Here is a 16,603-nt window from a genome sequence, read left to right on the forward strand (position 1 = left end):
GACGTATGCTGAGCCTAAAGCCCAAGGTGTTTTCAAATTCAGGAAGTGGAGAAAAAAGGTCTGTCGCTGTTATCTTACTGATTCTCAAATCTGAACACACTTCAGGCTTTAAGTATAAGTATAAGTATATATACTCTTTTGATCCCGTGAGGGAAATTTGGTCTCTGCATTTATCCCAATCCGTGAATTAGTGAAAGACACACAGCACACAGTGTACACACAGTGAGGTGAAGCACACACTAACCCGGAGCAGTGAGCGGCCTACTACAGCGGCGCTTGGGAAGCAGTGTGGGGTTAGGTGCCTTGCTCAAGGACACTAGAGCCCCTGCCTCCTGAGCATGGGAGAGCAACCACTTCCCCCGCCCACATTTTCCTACTCGGTCGGGGATCGAACCGCAACCCTTCGGTTACAAGCCTGAAGCCCTAACCAGTAGGCCACGGCTGCCCCTACTTTATTCTCAACACATCACTAATCTTGCCGTGTAGTATACCCCCCCAGGCAAAAGAATAAAAGTGAATGCAAAACAGCTGTAAACAAACAAACCCCGTTAGGTGAGAGTGTGCTTTGCTGTGAGGACTGCGTGTCGTCCCCTAGAGGCGTGGAGGCCTCATAAGAGGCTAGCTCCACCTGCTGGAGACGGAGTGTAGTGGGCCTCTCCAGCCTCCCGGGTTGGTCCTCTGACTTCATGATCAGGCTGCTAAAGATGGAGAGACGAGTCCGTTAGTAAATGTATTCATTTGGGCACTTTTCAAAGGGCAACTTGGTGACATTGGAAAAAAAGGTAAATTGAAGCATGTCTAACGCGCTGTGTTGCGCGGAGTTGGTGAGGAGTAGCTGACAAGCCAAAGCATCACAAACTCAAAGTTCTCTACCAATACCAGTACCAATCAGTCTGAGTACTATGATTCAAGTGTGTTCACCTGTGCGTGTGCGGGGTATACATTAAGCGTCAACCATCAGCAGAGCACAGCAAGGATGGGGAATCCTAAAAGACTGATTTGACTCAAACAGGGCCCTTTCAATGTGCCAGATGTAGGTTTTAGCATATATTTCATATAATTTGTCTCTACACCACCATAAAAAGGTGCATTTAAATATTGTCAATATTATTGTGTGTGTTTTTGCCTGACTAACAGAGGAAGACAGACACAAAATAAAAGACAAGCAATGAAGAATGAACAAACTCAATTATGATTTTGCCCATTTGTTGCCCATTTCAACAACACAACAAGTCCTTCCTTTGTTTAAGACCTAAACACATTCAGATGGACAAGACGCGTGTGGGAAAGTCGATCATGGCACCTGGGATTGGTGGGTGTATTGGCATCTGCTGATATCTGTGCGTTATCCATTTCATCGTGACTCAAACCCAAGTCATTTCCATAGTGCTGCTTGACCATCTGCCACAGTTCTTGTCTGGTTAGTGGCTGCAAGAGAGAGGCACACATTAAAATGAAGAGACCAGTTCCGATCATTTTTCTTTGTCAAAAGAAAGAAGGCCTGTTTAAACCTAATCTCGCCTCTTCTCACATTGTTCACTTCTACAACGCACAGCTCCAACCTGATTCAGGCTGAACTTGATCTTTATCTGGTTAAGTTTCACCTAGGACAACCGGGCATGGGCAAACACAGCAGTTACAGTCAGGTCATCATAAAATATGCCCGCATTAGTCGATACTAGGCCTACTCCCGTGCCAATAGCGCATTAACGCTTCTAGAGTGGAGTCGCTCTCCAGGGCAAAGTTGAGTAAATTAATCATAGAAGTGACATATCAATCTGTGAAGGTGGAAAACAGGCTAACAAAAGAAAAACAATACAAGTACAAATTGACGATGTCAATGGTAGATACGCTGTTTAACACCAATTCCTGAACAAGTGCACTCAAACAGCCATATGGTTATCACAGAAAGAAAGAAAAAACAACAAACCAAAAAACACCTTAGCTTGTGAGAGAATTTTGCGCAGGCCATTCATTACGCACGCTCGTGTATTAAACAAACCAACACCAAAATAACCTCTTAATTTACTTACTTTAGTTGAAGCCGCTTTCTTCCCTCCAGTTTGCCAGCCTGACTACCTGCCTCGTCACCTATGCGAACTATACCTGCTGTGCGCTGTCAAATGAGTATTGTCCAAATCAGGAAGTTATCTCGCTTTCGGCAAGTCCATAGAGCGCTCCGCCCATTAGCGTAGTAACAAAGTCAACTAATTCTTTCTTAGCATAATTAACTCACACAATGATTTCAGACTGTATATTGAACATCAGGACAGTTTCTTTACGTTGTCTGTCAGGCGTAGTTGTAGTTTGCTTTAAGGGAGCTCGTGCAGTAACCTAACAAGCCACACCTCAAAGGTCATTGAACTTTCTTTTTATTTGCTAGCTTGTCAAACTCCCGAATGACGACGAGACTGATTTAACAAGACTTGTTTTTTTCAGGCGTGAGGTCCCCCGACCCAACCCATGGTCTTCAGAGTATAGTTTCATGCTAGGAACAACACACAATGGACAGAGAGGGCTGTACAAGGAAACTTTACATATGAAAGCAACAGGTTACCTGACACCGTTTCTTGTCTAACCAGAAACTGCAATAGGCAGCACAAGGCGTACTGTTTACATTTTGGAAATGCACGTTTCAGAACCACCAGCAATCCTACATTTTCTTGTAGTTTTAGGGTCAGTCGTAAAACCTATTCTAACTAAGAGACTAACCTTCTAATAGCCTACCTTATACATGTTAGTCCAGCTCTCTTGTGTCTTTCTGATGACACAATATAGTGTTGTTATTGCCTCATCTTTTATCTGAGTCTTTTAATGGACAAAATACTTCCCTGTACTTGGTCTAAAGGTGTGAAGCATCAGCTACATAAAACGTCTTTAAACAATTTTTTTTTTTTTTTTTTTTTTTTATTTATTTATTTCAAACTATTTGAAATTGTTTTGTTCTGCATGTAAACCTGAGTTGGATTTAATTTGTTATATTAAAGATTAAATTGATTAGATTATATTATATTAAGTATTGATGTTGGGCTCTGTTGAGTCTGTGAGTTGAGCAATATCCATAAATCTCATTGTTGGCTACAGAATAGCTCACATATGTGTTTGGTTTGCATTCAAAATGTACAAATGCATACATATATAAAAAATATATACAATTGGAAAAAGACGTGTGGCATACTCGACACACAAATATTATGTTCACTATTCACACTTGACAGACAAACAGACAGCCTACAGAGTGTGAAACCACGTAGACAAAACAAGACAAAACAGCTAGACTAGACAGCTAGAGTTATACCTTATTCAGCAAGGTATTCTGCCACATCCGGAATATGCTCTGGAAACTTTTTTCCCTGGCTGCGAATGATGTGAAGAACAGCTGTATGGAAAGTAAACAAATAGTCACATTAATTATGAAAATACAAATAAATATCTAGATAAATACATTTCCCAAACATGCCCCTGGAACTGCTTCCATGTTTGTGTTTGTGTAGCTCAAATGGTAGAGTCAAAGGGTTCATTGATGTGATATACCCAGGGCACACTGAGAGAAAGTGGAATAGAACATTATGTCCAACATTCCAATATGTGGTTTAATGTTCTGCATTATGCCCAATATTCCAATATGTGGTTTAATGTTCTGCATTTCTTATTAGTGGATCACTTTGATACTAAAAAGTATGATTCTATGTAATGACTATGATATCTGTACTGTCCCTGTGTATATCTGTGTGTGACTGTATTTAGAGATAAGCGGGAATATTATGACTTTGCAGTGTTTCACTGTTCTGCATGGTTGCGTCAGTAGCTATCTGCTCCGGATTGCCAGGTTGCCTTTAATCAGAGTGTGATTCAGTGTAGTCCACGTGAGATGGAATGACCAACGCCATATCCCGTCAGCCTGGAAGGCTACTTAAACCCTAACTATTTCCTTGTCTAGTTAGAGCAGCTGATGGATCTTTAGGTGAAGTCATGCTGTCTCTCCCTTGATGCACATCATTGTAAATAAACTCTGTTCCTGATTTTTCATGCTATTGATCTGACAGGGTCTCTATTCATCTGTGGTATCAAAATTACCATCAACACACACACACACTAATGGCAAAATGAACACCTGCATTACTCTATACGTTGCTTAGGAAAATAGGGTGTGCTAAATAAATCTAAAAAAATTAAGCAGGGTGAGCAGCATACCTTTTCTGCATCTGTGGAGATCTGAATAGCGTTTGGAATCCATCTTGCTGTCTTTTCTCTGGTCATGGCTGTGATATCCATCAGGTTCACGACAATCTGTGAAAAATGTTCATATGCAAAAAGATTGAAGGCATATTCATGAAAATGTAAAACTGTGGTTTGTTTTCTAGATGAGCATTTCATTGTGTACAGGGAGTATTGACAGGGATATTAAGTGTCACAGTGTCTCCAAATCAATATGGTAACCTGTGCTTTTCAAACATTTGTATGTCAAAAACTTCCATTGCTTGCGTGTAATTTTTTAATTAATATAAAATGGCATTAACTCTAAACAGCAGTATCCTTTTTCCAGAAGCAGTACTATCACCAGGGTTGGGTCAGATTACTTTGAAATGTAATCCATTACTGACTACAAATTACATGGCAATTTTTGTAATCAGTAACATAATCAGTTGGATTACCAAAAACATGTAACGTAATCTGATTACTTTAGGATTACTTCAATAAATATGCCCATTAAGTAAAAGACACCACCACAGAATTGATGAAAGAATTCTCATTCTATTTTTCTCCACTCTTCTCCAAACATGCACAACTCAGCTTAACCTTTATAAGGGCACACCTGGACAAAGAATTTAGCTTTCACTGGATTTTTCTGACCCAGGGACATGGCCTGAGATTGGCATAAAAAAGGGAAGCATTAAACCCAAATCACACCATTTCCATTTCAATTGTGGGGGTGAGAAATGTATTATTTTTTTCAACCAGGGGGACCTGGTAACTTTCTCAAAGTAAACGGTAACACTAAAACAAGAGGCTACATTAAGATTAGGAGGAAAAGATCAGGCAGTGTGCCGAGAGACCTGCCCCAATAGTATGTAAGTTAGTAAGTTAGTGTAACCCTCATGAAACTAGATGTACCGCATAGCGGAACAAAATATGACCGCCGCTCAGTCCTGTACATCCGTTCCGCGAAAATAAATCACACTTCAATTTGTCTCCATATTTTACTCCATCCCCCACTCTTGAAACTTTTGTGTATGCTTGTTTGGCATGCCTGAGTGTGTGTGTGCGGCTGCACAGAAAGTAGCCTACTGGTGCTGAAAAGGTGAATAGATTGTAGAATAGCTAAAGAAGATGTAGCATTGTTATAAAACCTTTAAAATCTCTAAACAATCACAAGTAGGGCAGTTCATCACAGTTCCATTGCAACTGGATTGATGAAAGGTCACTTACACCTGTAGGCTACATTGTATTTGGGAAAAGCAAAAGGTATCAGCATAATGTTATTTATTTATTTATTTATTTATTTACAAAAACATCTCTGTCAGTTCCATGCCGTTTTCAACAGCTATCAAAAACAAAGGTCATTTTTGGATGGATGGATTTTTTTGTGAATGTTTCTTCTTCTACATAAGATTTTAGTCATCTTTAGTTCATGTAATACTTTATTGTCAATGCACAAATTAAGTAACAGTAGTCTGAAACGTTATTGTTAATGCACAAATTAAGTAACAGTAGTCTGAAACGAAATGCTGTTTTACATCTAGTGGTGCAAATAACTGACATGTCCAAATGGGCCTTGATGAAATGCGTCGCTAGACTGTTCATACACATTTTAACGGGCCAAAGTTGAAGAGCTGTTGTCCGTTATTGTTCGTGCAAATATAGGCTGATTCATGTTCCCTTGCATTGTGTAACTGAGGTCCATGGCTAGTCTGGCTTTCACCAGACCAAGCTCAATCTTTTAAGAAATCAAAAAATAAATAGCGGGCAGATCAGACTGGGTTCACCAAGCCTAGTCCATAGGCACCCGATATTGTTCACGCTCTGGCTATTCTAAATGCAAAAACGCATCAGGGAGTTATGACAAAACTGTAACTAACAAACTAGATCCTAATAGAAAGCTGTTAGCTTCCCTAAGCTACAGGTAGGCTTATAAGGTAGGCCTATTTAGTATTTACAACATAAATTGTCAATAGGCTATGCTGGCGACACAAATAAAATCTCCTTTGGAAACCAATGGCTTACGCCTTACAGTATCAAGCGGACTTAAATTGCCATATCGTGGCGAAAAGTTGTAATAAAATTCACGCAGCTCCATGAGTCAAGGAAAGCGCGAATGAAGTAGCCACTTCTAAATGGGACCCACTACACAGCTTAAGGTGTGTTGCTAAAGCAGCCATAATGAAATGAAGGTGTCATTATTTGGATACTTCACACACACGTGATTTTTAATTTCACAGACTACAACTACCAAGCTGGAATCAAAGCACATCGATTCCCCTCTCACACCCTGCACACACTTAAAACAAAATAAACAGGCGTCTCAGTCTCACGCATATAGGCAAAACTGTATAAGACTGGTGTAACGGTAAATCTTCCATTGCACAGAATGATTTTTGTAGCACGTGCAACAAATGACAGTCGAAAGATACAATTACAGTGCTGCTATCAATTTGCTTGGTATAACCGCATTTATAGTTTTCTACAAATGCAATCAATCAAATTGGCCTCCATCACTCAACCAACGCTAACGGTAACATTACCTATTGATATTATAAGATTAACGTACCTGCAGTAAAAACCAAGCATGTCCGATAAACATCCTCAGATTTATTTCGGCTTCAAGAATAAATGGGAATTACATTTCATGTGAACGTCATCCTATCCTTATTAGACGTTCTCTGCGGTAAACTAGGAAGCGTCCATTGTTATTCCAACCCACGTTTAACTTTCAACAAAATTACGTCTCACTGCAACGATGCGGCATCTAGTGGACAAATGATTACTTATCGCCAATACTGGAAATGCAGCCATGATGATGATGATGAATATTTATTTTGGCTTTCTTTTAATCCTACTGAATTTGTAATTATGTATTGGCCGTTCTAATACCGATAGTATGTGGGTGCCTGTGTGTGTGTGCATGTGTATATGTGTGCACCGCCATCTACAGGCCAATGAGTGTACAGTCACTAAATGTACACATAATCTATTTTTTTTAAGACCCCCCCATGGATGAAATTCTACGAAACTTGGCATACCACCAGAGAATGCCAGGTCAATCATACACATACAATTTGGTGCAGTTCTGAACATCTTAACTGAAGATAGGGGCGATTAAAGCAGAATAATATTGCATTTTCATTTTTTACCGGGGGGGTGCAAATCACAAATGAGTGATTATGGGCCAGATTGATGTGGGCCCTTGAGACCAACATACCATAAAAGATTCTTCATCCTCGGTGCCACGGTTCAGGTAGTTATTTAGGAAAAACTGCTTTTTTTGCGGTTCGGGGGGCCCAGCACGGGGGGAGTGGACCCCGGGGACGAAACAATTTTTTTCCGTAAAAGTCTAGTGGGGCTACATACCCACCAAATTTCATGTGCCCCGGTGGTTCGGTGTCCCGGGTATCGTTGACCAAAAATTCAGGAAGTAGATGACGAAAAAAAAAAAAAAAACTTTGACAATCCCTATATGACCGCTTCGGCTACTAATCTAGATGCAATTTCATGTGTCTTCCTATGGAGGGCGCTCTATGTGTTAGAAGACTAGAGCGTCCTACTAGCAAACATTCTCTCTCTCTACCAGCGACATATTTCCTGTGAACGTGCACCTGAAAGAGCTCCCGGATTAGAAGATAAATAATAACGAAATACTTTTGAAAAGTCAATACTTTACGTCTTGTTATATCCATAAGATATTAGTCTACCTCAAACTCAACTTTGAATAAGAAAGAAAAGTGATTCTGTCGAGTTTACAGCAAATTGGAACTCCGGTGAGTAAAGCACGTTTTGCTAGTTTCTTACTAGCCATCTAGGAAAGGATGTCATTCATAAAAACCAATCGGAGTATGAGTGAGACGATGCTCAATGTTTGTATGAAACCTTGGTATGCCATATCATAGTTAAATAGAATGTTTAATCTCTGACGAGAATCTTAATGTTCCTGCCACTTTGGTACAAGCCGTGTCATTGTGCTCAATGTTAAATCCTAGCTAACGCCCTAACTAGCTGGCGCAGCATGGTAGCCTAGTCAGCAGAGCCATTAGTAGTGGTTTGAACCATGCGAGATGCGTGGTGCTTAACTTGTTTACATTTTAGCATTCAGTTGATGCAATAGCGGATGCTAATGAGTTATAATACAGATGCATTAGAAATGCATAGGTTTTGAGTTTCACATGTATATTTTGAATAAGTTAGTTGTAATATTTAATTCATAGTCATGTTACAATGCAATATGTTAAAATAGTCCTTGAAAAGGTTAAAAAGGAAAATGTTTTAGTGTAAAATAGATAAGCACACTGCTTAATGATGTTAAAAACATTATTGTTATTTCATCTATGCAATTCATTGAATTGTACTGAAAGTACATGCTTATAAGTAATGTATTTGCTTATATTTCATTTGTATTGTTTATTGTGATGTAAGTCAGTCATCTCAATGTAATCTTAAGTGCATCCTTAGTTATTGGTTACACATTAGAAGGTGTTCTAAAAGAAAGAAAGAAGTTAATGAGGTCTCATGTTGAAGAATAGAAATAGAACAGAATTCTTATTATTCTGCACTTTGTGTAGATTGGTTTTTTTGAACGACCAGATCAGATTTGGATCCCAGATGGCGAGCCCAGCCCAGTGAGACTGAGAACGATCGTGGATGCGGTGTGGCCAACCGTACGATTTGTCTCAGAGAAACCCAAGATTTGTTCATTCGTTCATCGAACACCAGATAAGATTTTCCACACTGTTGACTCAACACAGTAGTCATATCCGCACTCATTCAAGGAACTGAACTTTGGGAATCGATACACACACACACGTTCAAGGAACTGAACTTTGGGAATCAATACACTTTTCATACAGGAACTGATATACACTTTTCATACAGGAACTGATATACACTTTTCATACAGGAACTGATATACACTTTTCATACAGGAATTGAACTCTTTCTTGAATCAGTACATACAGGAATAAGAGGCTTGAATTCTAAGTTTCCTTTGATTTTCATATTTTATTTGTTTGAAGAGCTCTTCCTTATCATTTCATTTATATTTTGCCCATTCAATGCTGTGTACCCGCACTGCTGTTTTGGAGGCAATAAAACTGTCAATTGTTCAACTTATTAATTCCTCTTGTGAGTTAGTCCATTTATGCCTACCCCTCTCCCGAGCCTAGGTTGATGTTTAGTGCTTGAATTACTGGTCCAGGTCTACGAGCGCTACACAAAAAGTGGCGAGCCAGCCAGGAGGGGTTTAGGGCTAATTTTTAGTGAAACGTTGAACATTTTGACACTTTTATTGCATCCTATTTGTGAATACTGCTATTACATACTTTTTTGCATTTTTTTGTGGTGATAGCATAAAGTATGGATTAGGGGTGTAACGGTACACAGAAGTCACGGTTCGGTTCATACCTCGGTTCGGACATCACGGTTCGGTACGAGTTCGGTACAATGGAGGGAAAAGCAAAACAAAAATGCAGAAAGCATTTTTTTTATTGTGCATGTCTCAGGCTGTACCACCTAGTGTCATACAGTCTCTTCCCTGAGCTATCTGCAACAGCCTGAAGTGTGTAAGATGTAGGCTAAACAGTACAATAAGTACCCAGACTCCATCTGTAACTTGTAAACAAAATAAGACAATCAGCTATAAAACTGAAAATAGGCCTACAGCATCTCTTATTTCTGAAAGTGCAAATTACATAGAAAAATGATTTTTAAAAATCCACTTAAGCAAGACCTTCAACATCTGTGTTTAGTTGTATATGGAAGGGTCTACAATTTGCCTCAATATTTTTCATTGTGTGTAAAGTAATAATCTAGCCTACTAACTGTGAAAATATCACACTATTTTGCCTTTTTTTAAAAAACGAAATTGCTCCTTTTATTTCATAAACAGACTACAACTAGAAGTCACGTGACTTTGCCCTTTGACGTTAACTCACCGTACTAGCATGGTTTGTTTATTAGCCTGGTTAGCGTTGTCACTTTATTTTACTGTCTATGCACTTAACACTACCAGCTCCTCATGTGAGAAGTTACAAGTTACCCCAACATAAAGGTAATTACCACGCGATTTACATAGCTTTCTGTCATTACGAAATCATTTAATTTAAGCCATAGGTTTTGGCCCTATTTGTATGTGTATCCAAAGGCTGCTGAAGCGCAGGGGAAGTTTTTTTCCCCTCGTTTCAGTGATTGGTAGCCTACATCATCTGGGTGATGGCTTCGAATATGTGTAGCATTTATTCCACTCACATACCCAATAACTGCTGAACAACGCTGACACACAGTTTCATCTTATCCACCACTCTTTCGCCTGTACTAACGTTACTGTAACTGAAGTTCTCAAACTTGCGATCTTAAATAGACCAGCGGATCCTCTAACTCTTGTGGGTCTAACCTTAGTGCTGCTAATGACTGACGGACTCGACTGACGACCTGACAAAAAAAAACATAGGCGCCAATCAGAGCTTCAGAGCTAAGGCGAGGCTACAGATTAGCGTTAGGTGTCGCTAAAGAACTCCCGTAACTCTCGCTACTTAACAGTAATTGCGCATGACATTAATTAATCCGCACACGAGTTTTATGTATTTTTATACCGTGTATTCTCCGTGTAAATTCATGCACCGAATCGTGACGCCCGTACCGTTTCGGTTCAATACGAATACATGAACCGTTACACCCCTAGTATGGATGTAATTCAGTCACAAAATGTGAAGGTACCTAATTCACTCTTAGTGAATGGTTTAACTGGTGGTGAAGAGGATAATGAAGTAATGGAGTACTTAGGAACAGTTGGTTCTGTTCAAAGAATAATTAAAGTAACTAGTGATGAATCTCAGTTTAAAGACACTGCCATCGTAGAATTCACATCAGGAGAAACCATTCAGTTTCTTCACGAAGCTTTGCCCTGCAAAAGACCTAGCAGTAACCCAGATGTTATCCATCAAATTCAGCTTCTCTCTGAGTTATATGTAGCTGATAAAAGTTCTAGCTTAACACAATCTTACTTAGCTGAGCTACAAGATGTTGCTAAACTAAGCGGAACAAACTTTGAGAAACTTTTGCTAGATGAGCTGGCTAAAATACAGGGAACTACTAAAAGTAATCCCACAACCGAACAACCCACAGGCCCACCGCCTACTAATAATACAGCCCAAGCCAACCCACTAGCTCCTGAACCTCAATCTCCTACTCAAATAGTCCCTGACCTACCCTACTTACCTGAGCGTGATTCTCTCCCAGTCACTGTTAGTGCTCCGACATCAGCCCCACGTAGGCAACAGACTCTCAATTTAACTCCTGAACAGCTCACCACTCCTGAAGTCCAGAAAGTAGTGGTTGAGCATGTCATTAAGAACAGCAACTTGTCCTCCCAATATCATGATCGTGTCAAACTTAGGCCTTTCTCAGGAAAAATCCCTTGCCCAGGTTCTGAGTCTGACTATGACACATGGTGCAACAATGTCGAGTTTCTTCTCGCAGATGTCACTGCGTCTGACAAACACACAGTTTGGAAGATGGTTGAGAGCCTTCTCCCACCTGCTGCCCACATTGTGAAGCACCTCGGGCCAAAAGCATCTCCTCATGACTACCTTAGCCTTCTCGAATCAGCGTACGACACTGTTGATGATGGAGACGAGCTTTTTGCAAGGTTCTTGAGCACTAATCAGAACTCAGGCGAGAAACCCTCCAGCTATTTGCAGCGATTGCAGACAGCCTTGAGCAAAGTAGTGAAAAGAGGCGGCATTGCTGCTTGTGAGTTAGAACGCCAGCTACTTAAGCAGTTCTGTAGAGGGTGCTGGAACAATGCCTTAATTACTAGTCTTCAGCTTGAACAGAAAAAACTGAATCCACCCTCATTCTCTGAGTTTCTTCTTTTGCTGCGTACTGAAGAGGACCGCCAAGCTGCTAAGTCCAGCCGGATGAAACAACACTTAGGCTTCCCTAAAGCCAGAGCTCAAGCAAACGTCCACACAGTTCAGGATTATGACACAGACACAGCAACCTTTGCAGATAGTGCATCTTCCACTGAGACGCATAAACTTGAAAAGCAAATTGCAAAGTTACAAACTCAAATGGCTTCACTGAAAGCATCCATGAATAGCTCACGCCAGGCTACTGATAAGCAAAATAAGAAACTAAAGACCAAAGCCAAAGTCTCCACTCAGGAAAACTTCTCAGTAGAGACAATACTCACAAAGAGACCCCGCCCGGGGTATTGCTTCAAGTGCGGTGAGGACGGTCACATCGTACCATCCTGCAGCAATGAGCCGAATCCTGAATTAGTGGAAAAGAAACGTAGAGAGTTGAAACAAAAGCAACAAGCTTGGGACGAGCAAAATGAGCAGCATTTAAACTGAACTCAGTTCCTGAGGCGGGACTATCAGGGACTGAAAGTAAGCATAAATGTCCCAAAACAAAACGTCAAATTAAAGCATCCATTCAGTCACACAGAACAGAGAATCAACACCAATTTCCTAAAGGGCTTATTGGACAGAAATGTACAGCTAATATCATGGTGTCAGGAGTGAATTGCAATTGTCTCCTTGACACCGGGTCTCAAGTGACCACCGTTTCTGCTTCTTTTTATGAGAGGAATTTATCAGAGCACCCTATCCAGCCACTTGACGGTCTGAATGTTGAAGGCGCTAATGGGCAAAACGTTCCATACTTGGGCTACGTGCCTATCCGCCTGAAGTTTCCAAAGGACTTTGTTGAAAATGAGCCTGAAGTCTCTACTTTAGCATTAGTAATCCCCGACTTGCGCAGTAGCAACAACTTACCTGTACTGATTGGAACAAATGCTCTTGATGTCCTTTACAATGAACACTGTTACGGCAGAAGGCCAAATGACTTGTCATCTGTCCATGGCTATAGAAAAATTCTTCGCACACTCCAGCTTCGGAAAGAAGTGAACTCAACAGGGAGAATTGGGTTGATGACTCTTCAAGGCAAGGTGCAACAAGTAATACCTGCTCAAGAGAGAATCCTACTGGAAGGATACGTCAAAGCTAACAGCAGTAGCCAGTGTGCCGTGATTGAACAGCTGACAACATCTGCCTTACCTGGGGGAATCCTTGTAGAGTGCTGTCTTGTTGCGTTGCCCAAGCAGAACCCTCACAAGCTACAGGTGTGGATTAGAAATGAAGCCGATCATGACCTAACACTCCCTTCACACTGTGTCATTGCTGAACTCCATAGTCCTGAGGCGATATATGACAACTTACCTGCTTCGAACAAAAATGTTGCCAGTGTGAAATGTTGTGCTGTCACTTCTCAGCCAGTCAGAGAACCTAACCAGTCTGAGCTGAAGTTTGATTTTGGTGATTCACCTCTTCCAGAAGAGTGGAAAGTCGGAATAACACAGAGTCTAAAGTCTTATACCGATGTTTTTGCCCAACATGATCTCGACTTTGGGCATGCATCTAAAGTACGACATCATATAAACCTAAAAGACGAGACACCCTTCAAACAAAAGTCCCGACCCATCCACCCCAATGATTATGAAGCCGTAAGGAAGCATCTGCAAACCCTTCTTGATGCAGGAGTGATTTGCGAATCAGAGTCCCCTTACTCGCCGGGCCCCCTATCGCAATAATCGTCACTCGCGACCGGGCCTTTCACTGTAAAACGGACATTGTTCAGATCTTAACACAGCCCAGCATAGTCCATGTTAAGATTATCTTTGGTGGACCAAACCAGGTAATAAATAAACTTGTTTGAGTTTAGGAGCAATGCACCTTGTCTAAAGTTATTCATTAGCTTTTAGGTTAATAGACTAATGATGTCTGCCTATTCACCTATTGCCCATCTTAATGGTTTAAAGTTCACGTATTCTCCATCAAATAGACTCGTTATACATTTTCGCATGCAAAAATGCAACATACGGTTAGTTGTCTAATATTGTTCACGTTAATGACATTGAAAAAATATGCTTCTTGCTACACTAGGATACTCACCGTTTTTCCTAACATAATTTGAATTTGAATTCTCAAAGTTTCATGTAGCTCACCTGTGACATCCATCACCTCTGCTCGGCGACTCACATCACTATTCCAGCTGATACATCGGACGCACCTATCTGCGCTCACACATAGCCTACTTTCGCTTTCTAAGAATATCAAAATTACGTTATATATATATATTTTTTTTTTTTGGAAAGAGGGGCAGCTCAGTCAAAGAGGGCAGACGGTCAGTTCTATTATGCACTATGTTTGCTATTTTTGTGGCTAAATGAACGATTTAGCATAACATAATGACTTCATTAATGCAATTTCATATAGTAGCCTAACCAGCAGTGTTTTTTCATGTGTTAGGCTATAGTGCGCCGTCACCAGCAGTGTTTTTTCATGTGTTGTGCGCCTTCACCAGTATTTTTGTTTTTGTGGTGCACGTACTCCTGATTTTGTCAGTCATCTCATCTCAAGGATCCTATCCTGTCCTATGCATGGTAGCCTACTCGTGGACATTGCGTTATCACGTGCTGTAGAAGGGGGGCCCGCCTTGATAATCCTGCATATGGGCCCGGTGTTGGCTCGTTACGCTACTGCTATAGCCTACAGCTCAGTTAGGCTAACTCCCGTATGTCAAAATAAACAGATTTTTGAGCTGAACTTAACACAGCAACCTCAAACACCACTGTTGAACCTAGGCTACTGCTTCAGTCATGTAAAAAATAAGCAGTTTATGAATTATCTTTACCCGTTTAATCAAGTCCACATGACTAAAATAACAGCATATTTAAAGGCTGAGCTAGCATAACAGCCTAATATAGCCGATGCTGCAATGAACTAGTAAAAAAGTTTCATACAATTAATGAACTTTATCACTCACATTCTGAGTTCTTCTGGGTGGTTATATGTCCATGCAGATCGTCTTCGAATGAGTCATCGCTGTTATATGTTATAATATGTTACAGGATTCATGACTTTAACAACATTAATGTTACATGATGCTGACTGACGCTGGCTATCATTTTAACGTCTGCTAGTCTACTGCCTACCGAAACCTGTCGCTTTTCAGTTCAAGTTAAATGATCAAATATTGTTTGATTTTGTGTCAACTTTCAGAGGGAAGACATGTTCCTTTATGACCAAATTTCACAGCTTCTAAGAAAGTCTATCGTCTTCGTGTAAACCGAGTTTTGAACAGAGAAAAAAAGTTAGGCTACCATAGGCTACATGCAGGTTCTCCCATAACGTTATCGATACAGATCAATGCACCAAATCAGGGCGATTTTAGCGAAATAATGTTCCTGTGACAGGCTATCAAATATTGAACAATGGGATAACGTTTCATCATCACCTTTATTGATGCCTGAAATGTTGACATACAGACATGTAGCCTACTGAGAGGCAGCTGCAGACAACGATGTTCAATGGGTTCAACAGAGCCATATAAAGGTACCTTTATATGGCTCTGGGTTCAACTTGTCCCTTGCCTACCAGGTGGATGTAAACAAAGCTATAGAACCTTGAATACGTCACATGAAAAACGTTAATTCGGAAGCAACATATTAAATTAATTAAAATATTAGCCTTTTTGTATCATCCAATATGGCGATTCATAGACTTTGCAAATATTATGCAAATATTGATAACAAAACTAAAGCTTGATCTGTTCATGCAGTAGCCTAGGCCGAAAACAAAAGTAGCCTCTAAGCAGCAGATCCGCAGTCCCCAGCTGAAAATGATGAGCCCGAAATTAGCTATGACTAGGGACAAGTAGAAAGGTTAACCGAGTTAACCATATGATTTAAAGTTATTTTATGTAAGAAAGAACAGTAGGCTATGACAGATCAACCTATATACCTTGTTTGCTCAGAAGTGGGTGTAGTAAAGGAGAAAATCACCAAACAACAACATGATAGCTGACCCATGCAGAAAAAACATGTAAACAATACAGTAGTTCAATATGCCTCTTAGTGGAATTGTGGGATACATTTCAAATGCTTTATTTCTTCCTTCCTGTTTTTGTTAACTTATCAACCTATCCTTGTGGAATATTGGTAGCCTATAATAAAAACTATACAGGATAGTAAGAGCTGAAATGTTGCCTATTTTATCAAATTTTCACCGCCACTAAAAAAGTGGGCCGGTCTTGGGCCTGAAACTCCCGGGCTGAAAAGTGGCCCCACTCCGGCCCTGATGGCCGTAGATGTTGAGAACAAGATAAAGACATGTGGACGCTGTGTTCGTAGGAAAACACCTCCTGAAAAGTCAGCACCTCTCGTGAATATCCAAACAACTCGTCCCATGGAACTAGTATGCATGGATTATCTGTCTTTAGAGCCCGATAGTCACAATACAAAAGACATCTTGGTTATTACAGATCATTTTACTAAGTATGCGGTTGCCATACCTACAAAGGATCAGAAGGCTACAACAGTTGCAAAGTCACT

The 16,603-nt window shown here is 40.4% G+C and overlaps 1 protein-coding gene across 2 annotated transcripts in view; it reads right to left on the reverse strand.

Annotated features, from left to right (window-relative positions):
• gramd1c (GRAM domain containing 1c) overlaps positions 1-16,603 on the reverse strand; it is a 39,559-nt gene that overhangs the window by 14,715 nt on the left and 8,241 nt on the right. The window contains exons 5-8 of one of the 2 annotated variants that reach the window (XM_076290638.1): positions 4,195-4,290; positions 3,299-3,379; positions 1,304-1,428; positions 545-695 (exon numbers count right to left, since the gene is read on the reverse strand). In XM_076290638.1, the coding sequence (XP_076146753.1) occupies positions 545-695; positions 1,304-1,428; positions 3,299-3,379; positions 4,195-4,290 (453 nt within the window). Of the gene's footprint in view, positions 1-544; positions 699-1,303; positions 1,429-3,298; positions 3,380-4,194; positions 4,291-16,603 lie in introns of both variants that reach the window. The other variant, XM_076290637.1, reaches the window with a different exon arrangement.

Source organism: Alosa pseudoharengus, unplaced genomic scaffold, assembly GCF_046254945.1.
Source record: "Alosa pseudoharengus isolate Yale_2024_CS ecotype anadromous, Long Island Sound unplaced genomic scaffold, YU_APseudo_1.1 YU_APseudo_1.1_scf_18, whole genome shotgun sequence".
Lineage (NCBI taxonomy): Eukaryota > Metazoa > Chordata > Actinopteri > Clupeiformes > Clupeidae > Alosa > Alosa pseudoharengus.